General features: G+C 39.1%; 1 protein-coding gene across 3 annotated transcripts; it reads right to left on the bottom strand.

The window, feature by feature from the left end:
* Nucleotides 1-2,322: 2,322 nt before the first annotated feature.
* Nucleotides 2,323-16,177, bottom strand: LOC133126900 (solute carrier family 22 member 13-like). Of its 3 annotated transcripts, XM_061239381.1 has the most exons (11): nt 15,765-15,904; nt 9,802-9,914; nt 8,894-8,997; nt 6,257-6,411; nt 5,825-5,993; nt 5,347-5,467; nt 4,932-5,026; nt 4,582-4,796; nt 3,616-3,724; nt 2,993-3,202; nt 2,323-2,470 (listed from the first exon to the last, which is right to left on the bottom strand). In XM_061239381.1, the coding sequence occupies exons 2-11, from the start codon at nt 9,877-9,879 to the stop codon at nt 2,392-2,394; spliced, it is 1,335 nt and encodes a 444-aa protein (XP_061095365.1). In that variant the 5' UTR covers nt 9,880-9,914; nt 15,765-15,904; the 3' UTR covers nt 2,323-2,391. The 3 variants fall into 3 exon arrangements, with proteins under 3 accessions (XP_061095365.1, XP_061095364.1, XP_061095366.1); XM_061239380.1 differs by lacking the exon at nt 9,802-9,914 and having other exon boundaries at nt 15,765-16,177; XM_061239382.1 differs by lacking the exons at nt 5,825-5,993; nt 6,257-6,411; nt 9,802-9,914 and having other exon boundaries at nt 15,765-16,177.
* Nucleotides 16,178-16,381: the final 204 nt, after the last annotated feature.

Genomic DNA, 16,381 nt, shown 5'->3' with positions numbered 1-16,381 from the left:
TAATGTCTGTAGCCTAGATTGAGTGATATGGGACAAGAGGCACTGCACATCTGACTGACTTTGAATATGGGTGTCATTCATTTAATGGAATCATTCTTAACTTTAACACATCTTTTACATTAACATTGACGCACTCTAACCCTTTTTTTTTTTTTGTATTTGTGTTTGTATGTGTTATACACTCCCAGACAGTGACAACCTGCAAGTACAGTAATGTTCTCTTTGGGTGCAAATGAGTACAGTTTCCATGCAAAATCTTTTAAAATTAATTATATACTGATGAACCAAAACATTATGACCTATATTATGCCTAATATACCTGCATACCGCCAAAACAGCTGTGACCCGCTGAGACATCGACTCTGATCAGATCAGGGAATTTGGAGGCCAAGACAACACCTTAAACTCTTTGTTATGTTCCTCAAATCATTCCTGAACAATTTGTGCTGTGTGGCAGGGCACAATATCCTGCTGAAAGAGGCTACTGCCTTCAGGGAATACGGTTGCCATGAAGGGGTGTACTTTGTCCACAACAATGTTCAAATTGAACAGTTCTGATACTTGCATGCCCATTGTAGGTGCTTTCGACAGTGGACAGGGGTTAGCATGGGCACACCATACGCAGCAGGGTGTGATGCATTGTGTGTTGTGACACATTCCTCCCATAACTAACATAATTAACATTTTCTTGTACCACAGTAGCCCTTTTGTCGGTTCAGATCAGATGGGATAGCCTTCGTTGCCCTCGCGCATCGATGAGCCTTGGGCTCCCAGGCCCCCGTTGCATGTTCGCGGTTTGTCCCTCCTCAGACCACTGTCAGTAGGTACTCACCACTGCTGACTGGGAGTCTTACCATTTCAGAGATACTACAACCCAGCGTCTGGTTCATCTGTGAGTGGTCAAAATGCTTTGGCTCATCAGTATATATTGCTGGCATTTTTAATACATTTTAAAATGGACACACTGCATAATGGATATCACTGTTTTCTAAATATAAAGTTCTATTTAAGAGTGTTTTTAATAGAAACATTTTTTTGTTTTCTCTAGCATGTACCTCCCCCTAGATCTTGCTTACTGAAGACCTTTCAGGACATCAAGCTCATTTCCATAATCCATCTGATTCCATTTTACTTGCTGGGCTTATCAATATGAAAATCTAAGCTACACTTTAGATACATTTTAGATGAGGTGAACCTTGAAATATCTTGGGTAGAATCACTGTATACATTTATATAATTTTATTTTTATTTTCTGCTTGAATGGCATCAATATACTCTTATAAATCTGCCATTTTGACATGACATGAACACGCACACACCAATGAATGTCATAAATGTCTGAAACTGTGGTATTAATGCAAAATATTCCATTGACTATTTTCCATATCTGTAATTTTTTATTGATTATTGTGAACAATTGTTGATATCATTCAATTTGAAGTATGATTACAATATTCAGAGATAACATTTTACTGTAGAATATCAGTAAATTGCATAGAGATCAGCTGTATTATTAATTTCAATTTGCAGTATTATTGTGGTGCCCAGGTTTATAAAGTAGCCACCCAAAATTGTAGAGAAATTATTCTTGTGGAAATAGCTGAGAACTATTGTTTAATATAAAACGTCTACTGTATGCACAAATTGCCATGACATGATTGGCTGATTAAACATTTGAGTGACATGATTGACTGATTAAACATTTGAGTGACATGATTGGCTGATTGAATTTGCATTAGCAAGCTGGTGTACATGTCTACCTCAGTACTGTACCTGTACTGTATACTGTAGGTATAAAGGTAAAATCCAAAGAGACTTAAATGACTGTGGTCATAAAAATCCAACAACACGGATTCAAAGAGTAGAGGGCGCAAAATGGCTGCTGTGCATCACAGTCCCTTTGCTGTGCATGCTACACTTTGGTCGTGGTTGAGTTTCCCTTCATCACTGTAAAGCACTCTGAGGAAATCTATATATCGGCACTGCAACATACAGGCAATTATAGTGCCACTGCACCTAATTATTAAATTCCAAAATATTCCTTGTTGATTCTTTTAAACATTTGGCTGGCCCAAGCCAAAATGGAAGTGGACAGAAGCATAATCCTTTGAGTGAATATAATTGCATATTAAAACAACTGAATTTTTTTAATCAAATGTTAATTTTGTATATCAGTAAATTATTTTACGGATTTTTGGTTTTAAAATGGCCAATGTATGAGAAACCGTTTCATACAAAGAGTTTCATACAAAAATGTGTGCACTACTGTCTTGGCAATACATTGTTTCCATATTCAGTGGATGTTCATATATGATACAGTAATTTATACACCAAAAGTTAATTTAATTCATAAAAAATAACATTAAATTGACACTTACACAATACAAAACATTACACCTGATTCTCTTGGTTTATACTATCTTCTGCATTCTTTCCAGTTTCAGTTTCAATCATTTTGTTTGGGGACAACCTGCAAATAAATGGAGACCATTTAAATGAAAAAAATAATATCATTTAGATATTAACATTTTCAGCTTGATTTGGGATTTATACACTTTGACTGTGTATTCAGCTAGAGTCATATGATACTTATCAAGCAATTTCATGTCCAACCACACAAGAACAGTACTAATACTGTAATGAATAATTAAATAAAAATGAAATCTGCCTGTATGTCAAGTCCTTGAACAAGTGGTCCCCCCTTATATGATGATATACTTTTAATGGATCCACAAACATCCCTACTAAATACCATTTAAAATATAAATGGTAACAATCTTTCTGTATCCAGGATGTTTATGCTGGTGGAAGGCACAATGATATACTGTATATATGCGAACATGCCAGTAAGCCGTGTTATATCATGAACATCGGTATTACTATGAAGACCAATTAAGATTGTGTAATGCAACCAAGCATATACTGCTATATCATTCTGCCACTTGTTCATGATCACTGATGGGATTTTTTCATTTAATAAGGATACACTCACTTGATCTTTTCCTCAAGGGAAACTGTGTGATCTGCAAGATCTGTGTTTAGCGTCTCAGGCAACAGAAAACTTATTGCTCCACCAACCAGTGGGAACACTCCATATATGACATTGGGAATGGCTTTGTGGTAGACATCAAGGAGTCGGACCAAAGGGGCCAGGATGCCTGCTACACGAGCACATGCAGAGTTCAAGCCCACACCATTTTGCCTGGAGAGAAAATATATATTCAAAGGAGTATCTGAAACACACAGATCGAAACCATGGCCAGCCAGTCAGGATAAAAGTCAACTTAAGCTGACACTGTCTACCTTTAGCAAGGTCTGACAGTCCAGGTGTCAGAAATGAGAAGCCCTGCCACATGTTTCTTCTAACCATGAACTAGTTCTACCTCCTGGCTGAAGAATTGTGCTGATTAGCAAATCCAGGTGATTGGAACAAAATAGCCACCTAGGGACTCGGATTTTCCAACTCTGACATTTAGTTTATTTGTTAACCATGGTAAAACTGTAAAAATCTAAGTAGTTAAAACTGTGATTTTAGTGGAAACAGTGGTGTCCAGTTTATAGTTTTTGTATCAGATCAAGTCTTGGATGGAAGACATCTCTGGAATCAGAACTGACCTGACAGCTGTTGGATAAAGCTCTGCAGAATAGACATAGACGATTGAAAAGGAGGAAGCAAGAGAAAACTTCCCAATAACTGCTATGACAGTCACCACCACTGGTAGGTCTGCAAAACAAATGAATTAATGGCACAAAAAATATCCTACACAACTTGATATGTATGACAGAATGCATGAAAGTAAATCTGGCCCAACCTTCCCAACCTTTAAAGAAGAATATTTCAGCAATATACACTTGGGCATTTATTAGACTTATTATTCTGCTGCTGTAGCCCACTTAAAGGTTTGACATGTTGTGTTCTCTTCTGCATATCACTGTTGAAATGCATGGTTATTTGTGTTGGTGTCACCCTCCTGTCAGCTTCGACCAGTCTGGCCCTTATTTACCTCATTATCAACACGTTTTTGGCCGCAGAACAGCTGCTCACTGGACATTTTGTGGTTTTCGCACCACTCTCTGCAAACTCTAGAGACTGTTGTGCATGAAAATCCTAGAAGATCAGCAATTACTCGATACTCAAACCACCCTGTCTGGCACCAACAATCATTCAGTGGTCAAAGTCACTTAGATCACATTTCTTCCCTATTCTTTGGTCTGAAAATATTTGGTCTGAAAAACTGTTGAACCACTTGACCATGACTGCATACTTGTATGCATTTAGTTGCTGCCACATCATTGGCTGATTAAATATTTGCATTATCAAGCTGGTGCACAGGTGCAACTAATACATTTCTCGCTGAGAGTATATACCATTAGATTCAGTAAATGCAATCCCCCATGAAAGAGAGAGAAAAAAATGTTGAAGGTAAATTCTGGGAAAGCAGGAAAATATGTGAGCAATATTTTAGTGTACACAAGATCATGGAAAATCATTCAAATCTTGAGTATCTCTATTCCCTGCTTTAATCATTGATAATGCAGAACTCTATAGATCACAGTGAGAACAACTGGTCAGCACATTACCTTCTGGAATTGCTGTAATGCTAAGACAAGCTACTCCCCCAAACAGCAAGAAAAAGCTCTGACATATCCGCCTTCCAAAGCGTTCGATCAAGGGGATAGACACCAGGCGAGCCAGGAGTTCAACAACGCCAAATATGAACTGTGTGAGATAAATATCAAGGCCAAAATTTCCCACGTTAAAGCTCAGTCCATAGAACACCAGGCTGGTCACAAACCTGCAGAGAAACAGAAGGATGATGCATGAAAGAGTGACACTATTACGCATATTCTGACACATTGATGAATTAAAACTTCAATTTACATGTTAGACAACAGTTATAATCATTATAATGATCTTTTTTTAAACTCACCAAACATAGCACATAGCCAGAAAACGCTTTCTCAAGTAGGGCATTTGGAAAAGATCCAGCATGCGACCTGTTGTCTGTGCCCTCTTGGTCTCAATCTTTGGGAAGATTTTAAAAGACCAAATAAAATAATAATTAACACTCAATAACATAGTGACAGTTTCCCAGTATTGTTGTAAATTACTTCTCTGGTTATGAATTCTTAACCAAATTAATGCTGCATAATAACCTGTACTAAGCACAAATCTGAACAGATGACTGCCAGTCAGTTAGCAATGGACTGAAGACATTTTTAAAGAGAACTGTTTTCAAAGCACGTCTCAAAGCATCAACCTTTTTTCACCTTTTTAGTCCCTGGATTTGCCAGATTCAAACTTTGTCTTTGCTATAGCAGTCCCTGGGTATTAGGGATGGGTACCTCATTCATGAATTTCTCTGGCACGTTGCTCTTGTTGGCTCGCGCTGCCTTCTGGATCAAAACCCAGGCCTTCTCCTGCTTCCCCTGGCTCAGGAGCCACCTTGCCGACTCCGGGAGAATCCTGCCAAAAACATTCCCAAGTCATTCATCCAGGTGAGGATGCAGAGAGATGTGGACACTCAAGTTACAAAAATACCAAATTCTGTTGTTTTGCTTAAGTAGAGTATATAAAATATGTCAAGTCACAAACAGAAAATAGTTAATTCCATGACCAAATTCAGTTATTTTTCTTAAGTCGAGCACATACACTTTGTGGAAAATGATAGGATTGTAGGAAACTATTGTAAAACAGTAATGCAATCGTCAAAAAGTCCCTATTTCCCTGTCAAAGCACATTTATCATATTTTTTTATTCAGGTTGTTCAAGCCCAAGCCCAGGTATGATGGGAGTATGGGGAGTGCTGAAATTCAGCCTCACCAGTATAAGGTAGCAAAAGCCAGGACAGGTGCGGACAGCACAAGCTGCAGTGTCCGCCACTGTCGTACTCCATAAGCTATTCCCGACAGGAGTATTTGGCCCACAGCAAAGAAGCAGTGGGAGACAATAGCGCAGAAGGAGCGCTTCGAGGTTCCGCACCACTCAGTACCTTGAAAGTACAATGTATAATTTATGTTTATCACAAGTGAGAATTTACATGCCCTTCACATAACACTTCTCAATGATAATTGTCAAAGATCTTGCTATTTTGAAACCACAATGACAATTATTTTTGATCTACATATTGATAAATAACATTTTATAAATATGAAATGTTAAAGTTATCTTAACGATTTAATCCAGTCATCTGAATTTAGCAGTTCTGCAGTAATTTTACATCTAAACGATTATAATGGCCTTAAAAAGCTTTACCTAGAACAAATGTGTTCATAGAAACTCCAGATATTGTCATGCCAACCACAAATCTGAAGCCAATATAAACATAGATGTTGGGCGAAAAGGCTGCCCCAACCCCAAACAGCAGCTGGAGGAAGAGGGAGAGCAGGAGCATGGTCCGGCGGCCATACCTGTGGGAAAGAAAGCTCAGCGCTCTGTCACTGTCCCCTAATGGATGTAATTTATATCACAATAATGTGGTAAACCTGGCCATCAAATCATCTCCCTGTTTAGCTGGGTCAAGAATAGCTGCCTAGCAACTGAAGTGAACATTCTGGGGCAAAATTGCTCCCATTCATCACCCTGGTAGGTGCTACATTTCACTTGTGCTTGAACCACACTCCTTCACTGAACTTTGAAGTATGTGAAGTATCAAAGATACACTTAAGTGATTATTATATTAATTACTTAACAAATCAGCACAGATGAATGAGTTGCCATGCCCACACCCACTAGTACTGACTGCAAATTTCACAGTGAAGGTGTGTGACAGAAGGGTACAATTTGTCATATACTTAAACCTGCAAGCAGGGTTGATGGGGGCCAACAGTCCAGCAGAGCAGGGTTGCCATGGCAACTTGATCAGATCATGTTAAAAGTGTGGCTGTAAGTGCTGATAGCAAGTTTTATGTCAACTGACCAAACTTTGGGTATAACTGAGATATGAGCTCACATCCTATTTGGGTCATTTGACTTTAATTTGGCTGTAATGGATTAATGTTTTTGACAATCAAAAATGCATCAGAGATATTTTTTGAGGGTTGTTCCGAAGATGATCTGTGCCAAGTTTGGTGAAGATTGGACAAAATATGTTGGTGTTAAAATGTTCAATATGGCAGCCACATCAACTAAGTTGAGATAACAGGTTGTCATGTCTCAGTTTTGGGATTTACCAAGGTATTAGCATACATAAGAATAATGTTTTTTTAATTAATACATTGCATCAACAGTTATTAGCAGAGTCATATTTTTGCTTATTGCAGTGCCCCCTGGACATCAAAAGATACATGAGGTGTCCAAATACTTTTGACCATATAGTGTATTAACCAAGTTTAGTGTCAACACATCAAAGTATTGCTGAAATATGACCTCACATCCTGTTTGGTGGATTCGCTGCCGATTTTGATGGACTGTTACAGACAAATGCTTGTAAATATAAAAAAATCTAAAAAAATTTGCTTGGTCCAAAGATCATCGCTGCCAAATTTGGTGAAGATTTTTAAACCTTTCAACAAAATCCAATATGGTGGCTGCATCAATTAGGTTGACATGCAAAGTTGCTTGTTGCTTCCACAAAATGGGGTCCTGAGTCCATGGATCAAGTTTGGTTTTGATCCATCAAGGCATTGCTGAGTTATGACCTCACTATATGTTTGGCGATTTTGCCACCATTTTCAATATCTGTAATGGACGAACACTTTTCCCTTGGGATCTCCCAAGATACAACCACACACAATAATTACTTTTTTAAGGCAAACACATCAACAGTTATTGGGCAAAACACATTTGGACTTATTGTGGTGCCCCCCAGTGGTCAAATGACTCTGAATCTATGTACCACTGTGATGGACAAACGCTCTTGAAATGTAAAAATCCTTTTGAGAGACTTTGTCGAGACATCATCTGTGCCAAATTTGATGAAGACCAGACAAACTTTGGGAACATTTTTAAAACTTTTAAAATCCAATATAGCAGAAATTGACATCAATTAGGAATCTAACGATACCAAAAGATTTTTAATTGGGCATATGGCTCAAAATTTACATGCATAAACATACCTCCAACTTTGACCCGTTGGTGCTAGAGTGCTCAAAGTGGGGACATGAATCTCGGTGACTGTCCCTAATCAGTGTGCCAAATTTCAAAACGTTTTACTGTACGGTTCTTGGGGCTGCCATAGACACCCTAGCCAGAAGAAAAATATTTTCATTAATTTTTGATTTTCAAAAATATTCATCCATTACAGCCAAATCAAAGACCGAAATAGGATGTGAGCTCATATCTCAGTTACACCCAATCTTTGGTCAACTGACTTGCTATCAATGCTTACAGCCACACCTTTAACATGATCCAATCAAGTTGCCATGCCCTGTCCTGCTGGATTGCTTGGCCCCCTCAACACTGCTTGAAGTTTTAATTTACTCATACTTCTGTGATGTTTTATCATATTTACCACATACTTAGAGTGACTAGATTCCCTTGAGGACCATGTATACAATGCAAGGAAAACCTACCATAATGGCAAGTCGAATCAGCTAGTCGAACGGAAGGTGTTTTCACCCTTGCTTGTTATCGGTCTCAGACTTTGGTTCTCATGTTTTTGCAGCCTTAAGTTCAGCTATATAAAAATGTTTTGTCCTGTGGTGCATCCATGTTTTAATTCCTCCATATATATCCAGTGTCAAGTACATTAATTGATGGACACCTCATACAGTACTGTAATTGCCAAACGTGAAATGGCTTTAAGGGGCAACTGATTGATAGCTTCAGAAAACCTTTGGAATCAAATATTATAATAAAAAGATAACAGGTCCATAATAACAAAATTATGTCCATCAAAATGTTTCATTATGAATTAATCATACAGTGTATTAATGACATCATAAATCGCACTTGTCTGCCATTGGTCCAAACACCAGGGCTCCTAATAGAAAACCAGCCATTAAGATCGACTGAGAGATTTCATTGAGAGCGCTGTTTTCACACACCAGGTCGAACTGGAAAAGTGAGAAGAACTGTGGTCAGACACATGCACATAACCATACAGTGTGATATTTTTCTTGTACTGTGGGGACAGGATTTTTCTCACTAATTATTGTACTTTCCAGTATGTATGAACCATGTCTTGTAGTATGTATAAACCATGGTATGCATGTATGCATAGGCAACAGGTATAAAAATGGGTCCAGTATTTACCACTAAAATCTTTCAGTTATTGAATGTGTACCATAGTTGGTTATTTCTGTCTGAAAACACGGACAGGTCGTACCTCTGTTAGATAATGTCCAAACCGCACTTGCATGCAAAACACAAAAATCTCCAACCTCATCATTTTGCCATTCTGGGACCAATATACATGAAAAATATTTTGGTAAGGCGGACGTGCCATTCCATCCGTTTGGTAGTTTTTATTAAAAAGATGAGTGAAAATATTATCGTTTTTGTAAGAGTTATTTTTGTGAAAACTTTTTAAAGCGTTTCACAGTTTCTCACCCAATTAGAACATGTCCTACTTTTAAATGGACTCATGCCTTTTCCTAAAATCGGGTTTTCGTGTGCTAAGGTTGTTGTTAAAATGTATATTTTGAGAACGAAGCCCTGTTGAAAATGAATGGTGAATATTTTGCTTGTCTGTTAGCCAGTGACTCTATAATGTAGAGGCATTGCACAACTGCGAGCTACACGCCTCACGGAACATACGGATTATACACTGCCAGAGCCATATGGAGCCAAAATGGGGCCTGTGAATAGCAGGCAGTGTTTTTCGTGTCATTTGGCTTGTGTGTTGTTCAAAGACATACTTTGCTATCTCGATAGGCTACAACCAAACGAGACCTGGTCCGTATCACGTTGCTCTCGTTGCTTGTATGACGTTTCATCCCTGTCCATCTTCGCAAGCCAATATCACCCCCTGCTGAAAAAGACACCTTGAGCTAGGTTTTGAAACAGCTGGTTGACTAGTTGGACCAGCTCCATAGGCTAATCCCAGAATCCCAATGTGTCTGATCTCAACACCGTGTACTGTAACAGTTTTATGTTCTTGGCTATTGTCGGTTGCATCTCACAAACACTAATTCAGAAACATTTCTGTACATTAGTGAAACATAGCCTATGCCATATGGCGCTTCATATGTCAGTTATCGGGGGAAAATATGACCGAATACTGAGATTACTGATCATTAATGCTGGGTGTTATATATAGCATATATATATATATTTCTGGAGCACAGAATGGAGGAGGGTGGTAGTGGAGTTAAGGAGTATGCACTTTCCGGCGAATGGGACACACTCGTTGTCATGGCAGGCTATTTCTGACCGCTTTCAAGATGGCAGTTAGCTCAGCTAACATTAGCTATTGATAGCTATCTTGTTAGTTACTAGTAGCTAGTATTGCAACTGTAGAAGGCTATAATGAAGCTAGTCAACTTAAATAAAAATATCTATTTACACCACTTAATGTGTTACTTCCCTAGCTATCCATCTATCTATACTTCAGGCTTTTGTTGCCCTGCTGCTCTAGTCTGATTACTCAAAATATCTAAGGAACAGTATGTCTGACCCTGGATAACATCCTTTACACCACAAAAAACAGCATCTCTGGTTAGCCTGTAGCTATTCTAGCTATAAAATGTCTATCAGTGTGCCTTGTTGGGATAGCTAGCTAGCTCTATGCTTCTATGCTTTGCTAGCTAGTCTATGTTGGCTTGGTGGTAAAGTAACATTAATGTTACAAGGTAATTGAAGTAGCTTGCTAGCGATGTAACGTTAAATAGGACAATTTGGCTATAATGGCAACTCTAGCTAGCTAGCTAAGTTATTAAGTCCAGTAAAGCATATACATTAAACCAACAACAGCAGACTAGTTGTCACCGCCAAGCTTACAAAACGACATAACTATCATAGCTAGCAATATAGGCAGAGCTAGCTAGTAACTGTGGAGTTAGCCAAAATTTGTTTTGTATGGTTGGTTGGTCACTTGGCTAGCTGACAAATTAAAAAAATATTTAGCTAACCTGTGTAGTCAGCAGCTATTGAAATGATCTTGTGATGGAGCTCCCCAAATCCTAACCATAAGTGTTAGTAAATTTAAAAAACAACAGACCATCGATCACAATGAAAATAAGTCTTACTTTCTTGTTTTTATCCTTGTTTCTTAACTTTGGGCAATGTTGTTACGGCAAGCTGGAAATAAAAAACGTAACCCTCCTGTTATGTTGCGGGTCAAATTGACCCGTTTCAAAGTTAAAAAATCCAGGAAAAATAGAAAAAAAATGTTTGGAGCATGAAACCTTTTCTGCTGGGCTTAATTACTGTCATGAACATGTAAATGAAAAATTCCAAATTTAACATGTTTGCAACTCCCCCCTGCATGTTTATATAACACACATACTGTTCGGGTCAATTTGACCCGGCAGTGATAATGGAGGATACAAAGGCTAAAATTATCAAATTTAGACCAAAACTGATTTGTTTTCTTTTCCAATATCAGAGACAACCCAACCACACACACAAACACATGCACACACACACACCAACACACACACACACCTGCACACGCACACACACAGAAGCGCGCACACATATACAGACAGACACGCAGACAGACAGACAGAGAGACAGACAGAGACAGACAAACACACACACACACACACACACACACACACACACACAATTTGTTCCTGGACCCCAACTACACCCCTTCCCTCACTTTCTGCAGGGAAAATGTGAAATGTATCAAATATCATGCTACCTAAGATGAGAATGGGAAAACTCCGCCCACACTCAGGGAGGATGGGCAACATATAAAAGGGCCCCTGCATGTAGTCCTACCAACATTATGCCTCTGTACTCTCTCAGAGGTTGAAAAGATGAGCAATATGAGCAGAAGAATGACAGCCCAGGAGGCTCTAGAACACATCTTTAGTGAGGACAGTGAAGTAGAGGAGGACGTTTATGAAAGTGAAGATTATCTTGAGATCGATTCTGATCATGATGATGAATTTTCAGATGATGAGGGTAATGTCTCACACCCATCAACTCCAAGAAAGTCATTCATATCAAAAAATGGTCAAATAGAATGGTTCTCATCCCCGAACAGGCAGGGAACAACATCAGCTGCAAACATAATAAAGGCAGGGCCAGGGCCCACTAGGATGGCAGTGACTTGTCACGGATATAAAATCTGCTTTTGAGTTGGTCATTCCTGATTCAATCCAGAAAGTTGTTCCAGAAATGACTAATTTAGAAGGGAGGTGTGTTTTTGGGCAGGAGTGGAGAGAACTGGACAATAAGCACTTACATGCTTATTTGGGGCTTCTCATCCTGGCTGGGGTTTATAAGTCCAAAGGTGAATTGACAGCCAGCCTGTGGGATGCAGAGACAGGCAGGGCCATATTCTGAGCCACCATGTCTTTGGGGACCTTTCATATTTTCTCAAGGATCATCAGGTTTGATAATCGGGAGAAAAGAGCTGGCAGACGGGAGAGAGATAAGCTGGCAGCTATTAGGACAGTGTGGAACAAGTGGGTAGAGCGGCTGCCACTACTCTACAACCCAGGTCCTAATGTCACCGTGGATGAAAGCCTGGTGGCAATCAGAGGTCACATGACCCTTTAGGCAATACATGCCTTCAAAGCCAGCAGAATATGGCATAAAGATCTGGGCAGCTTGTTCAAGCTATGCATTGAACATGCAGCTGTACACTGGTAAGCCTATTGGAGGAACACCATGCTTCAAGTGCAAAAAATTAATTTGCCCAAAACATGTGGTGACACACTGCCACTCATGTGCTTCATAGACACAGACACACACACACACACACACATACACACACAAACAAATTGTTCTCTCCTTCTTGTTCAGGTTTCCTGTTGTAAACATTGTAAACATTGTCAAAAATTCAATGTAGTTTCAACATGTATATTTGAATTTAAAGGGACAGTTTGACACCTAACAGAAGAGATGTATTGTTTGAATGAATCAACATGCCCCCATAACAGAAACTATTTAAAAAATGATGGAAAAAAAACAAAATTTTTGCCAGTGTACAGAAAAAAACAGTTTGAAAATATATTTTTTAATGGAAAACGAATTGATTCTCATCAGTAAACCAGGATCTGTAAGAGGTGAAAAACTTGATTACACTAAATATTAATTAAATTGATATTAATTGAGCTAAAGATAATGTTTTTGGAGAAAAATATCTAGAGGACTACTTTCAGATGGTGAAACATGCACCGGGTCAATTTGACCCGGGAACATTATTGCTGTTACCTAAAGTTGAACATAACAGGAGGGTTTTAATATGCTCACACAACCCTACATAAGGCCTCACAGCAAGGAGGTCCTGGGTTCGAATCCCTGTCGGCCGGGGCCTCTCTGTGTGGAGTTTGCATGTTCTCCCCGTGTTTGCGTGGGTTTCCTGCAGGTACTCCGGTTTCCTCCCACAGTCCAAAGACATGCAGGTTAGGCTGATTGGAGAGTCTAAATTGCCCATAGGTATGAGTGTGTGAGTGAATGGTGTGTGTGCCCTGCGATGGACTGGCGACCTGTCCAGGGTGTATTCCTGCCTTTCGCCCAATGTATGGTGGGATAGGCTCCAGCCCCCCTGCAACCCTGTTCAGGATAAGCGGGTTAAGATAATGGATGGATGGAACCTGACATAAGTTTCATCACATGTATATTTTCCCTAGTTATTCCTAGTTATTCTATGTTTATCTTATGCATCAGTATGCTTATCTTATGTTATTCTATGTATCATTATCTGCACAAACACAACACTGAAGTATGATATTTGTACTGTATTGTATTATTTTTATATATTCTCAGCACTGAAGTACACTGCGCTGAATTGTATTATTTCTATATATTTTCACAAACACTGGAATGTTTTCTTAAAGCCAAAGTGTTAGGGGGGGTTGGTATCTGAGATGTGGATGAGAATGTGTAAGACAATCACGAGAGGTGCAAAAAGGCAATCAGAAGCAAGTAAACAACTGTGGAATGACTGGAGAAGATGGAGCTGTATCCAGACGGAGGGAGATACCAAGGCCACAAAAATGATATATGAGAAACTGTGTTGCAATTTGTGTGTGTGCTTGCTCTTCAGATGTGTTCTGCAGATAATCACAGCTTTTGTACTTGGATTCCATCTGATGGAATAAAAGCCTATTATTCAACACTTTGCTGCAAGACTCCTGATTTTACTAATTGGATTATACACTTGTTATTGGACTGATAACTTGTTGGCCAGGGGACCCACAACACCTGCAGTGCCATTTAATTCCAATGGAGGGAAGAAGGGTGAAGCTGATGGTATTTATTTTTTTAAGATTCTACATTTCCTGGTGCACCTGTTAAGACATGATCATGAACACCGCTACATACCAACAAATTTAAATAACAAAACAATGCAACCCCCGGCCCAATGAGCTTACAAGATTTCCATTTTCATGAAAAAATTTAACCTTTGAATGCAATTCACTTTTTCAATCATGAAAAAACTTGTTTAAGCAGGTGGGTTTAATGTTGTGTCTTTATATGAGTGGTCACTTTATCTTGCGTTCCGAACAAGCAGATATTTTAAGAATAACTTTGTTGTATTAAAAGGTGCTGATTTGAGAAGCTACAGCAACTGCGACTGACCATGTGGAAATAACTTCTGCCACACACACACATAGACTGACCCTGTGGAAATATCTGAATGTGTTTCTAAGCCGATCAGCTTTCAGCCTCTAGCATGTGTTGTCGTTAGTATCATAATATTTACATGGTCTTGGGTAGCAAATTATAGAAAGTAAAGTGCATGCATCTCTTTTATCTCTTCTCTTTTTGCACTTGCTTAGTGACCTAGCTAACTAGTTGGTTTAAAACAAACTTTAAAAAATCCACTTGCAATGGCACAAGCCAAACGGCAGCTGAAAGTTTTGCAGCATCAGCCAACACAATGCTTCCGGACAATTACCGTAACTTCAATATTCATATTTGACTGGAAAAGGTGGAAAAAAAATGTGGTTCAAGAGGTTCAAGGCTTGTTGGCTACTTCACTGAAGCTCTTGCTGCTGTGATGTTTACATGTAAGGGCCATTATGTATTTGATAGGTAACAGTCTTAAACTATTTACGGTTCTAATTTTCAAACATTTGGTCAAAAACTCTAATTATATTCGTCATTAACAGTTCAAGTTAAAATATATATAACACCACACTTATGGAACAAAAATCTAAATCACGGACATGTCCATATGTAACTTCAGATCTCATTTGAGTACCTTTAGATATATCAGCAAATTCTACATACAAGTCATTATTATGACTTTCTGAAGTAGAGGGGTAAAGGTTCAGGATCATATAAAATGATAATTGCCTCCTTGCTACGTCTATTAACCCTTAACTAAGAAACAATTGGTGTTGCTAGTTATTGGTTGAGCAACTAAATCAAAATTTAGTTGATTTATTTGTACAATTAGAAATGTAAATAATAAAATAAAATGGAGAATGGGCTCAGCTTGCAAATAAATGGGACTGGTACCTTCAGGGACCCTCATAAAACAGCTGTATGAGGTTTTCAAGATTTTCCACTAATTCTGCATCGATTAACTTCCTGTTCTACTCAAGAACATTTAAATATGTATTTTCCGAAGAAGTAACATAACCCTGGTGTAAAATCCTAGCTGTTTCAAAACCTAGCTTGAGCTGTTTCTTTCAGCAGAGAACCCATCAATTCATCCAGATAAAAAACCCTTGAGAGTTCAGCCCCCCTGTACCTCAGTGACCAGCGTGGTTATGCCGGAGGATGTGTCATACTGCCATCCATCTGTGCATTCTGAGGTGCTGTTGATCCCGTGGGCTTTGATGGACTCCAGGTCCCAGTCCACCTGAGTGAACATGGAACAGCTTTCATAGGCTCCCTCTGGGTCCTTTGGGAGTGTCAGGTTCTGTTGTTCCTCACGGGTCAAGTTCGGTCCGATACTCAGGATCCATTTTGTGTTGCAGTGATGTGGCACATTCAGGCCTGTGAACACCTGGGAAAACATGTGGAAGGCGGGAAAGATGTTGGGGATACATATCGCGGCCAGCAAGCGCTTCTGAAAAACACCAAACTCCCCGATGGCAGACAGAATCTGTCCAAAGTTGCTCATTCTACAAACGTATAATGCTCATATCTTGACACAAGCTCAAAACTTTTCACTCTCCATCTACTGCCGTGAAGGCATTTAAACTGCCACAGTCTTGTCATTTATCCAATTCTCCACCCCCTGACAAACCCTTCAAGGCTAACACCGTCTATCATTTACCGGTGACTACTTTTTTTCATGCATGCTTCATCACAAAAGGGAAAACTGCAAGCCATTGGTTCACAGGAATGCATATGCAAATACAA

Source organism: Conger conger, chromosome 4 (assembly GCF_963514075.1).
Source record: "Conger conger chromosome 4, fConCon1.1, whole genome shotgun sequence".
Classification (NCBI taxonomy): Eukaryota; Metazoa; Chordata; class Actinopteri; order Anguilliformes; family Congridae; genus Conger; species Conger conger.
Note: the sequence above shows the minus strand (reverse complement) of the source record. Positions and strands in the feature narration are given on the sequence as shown.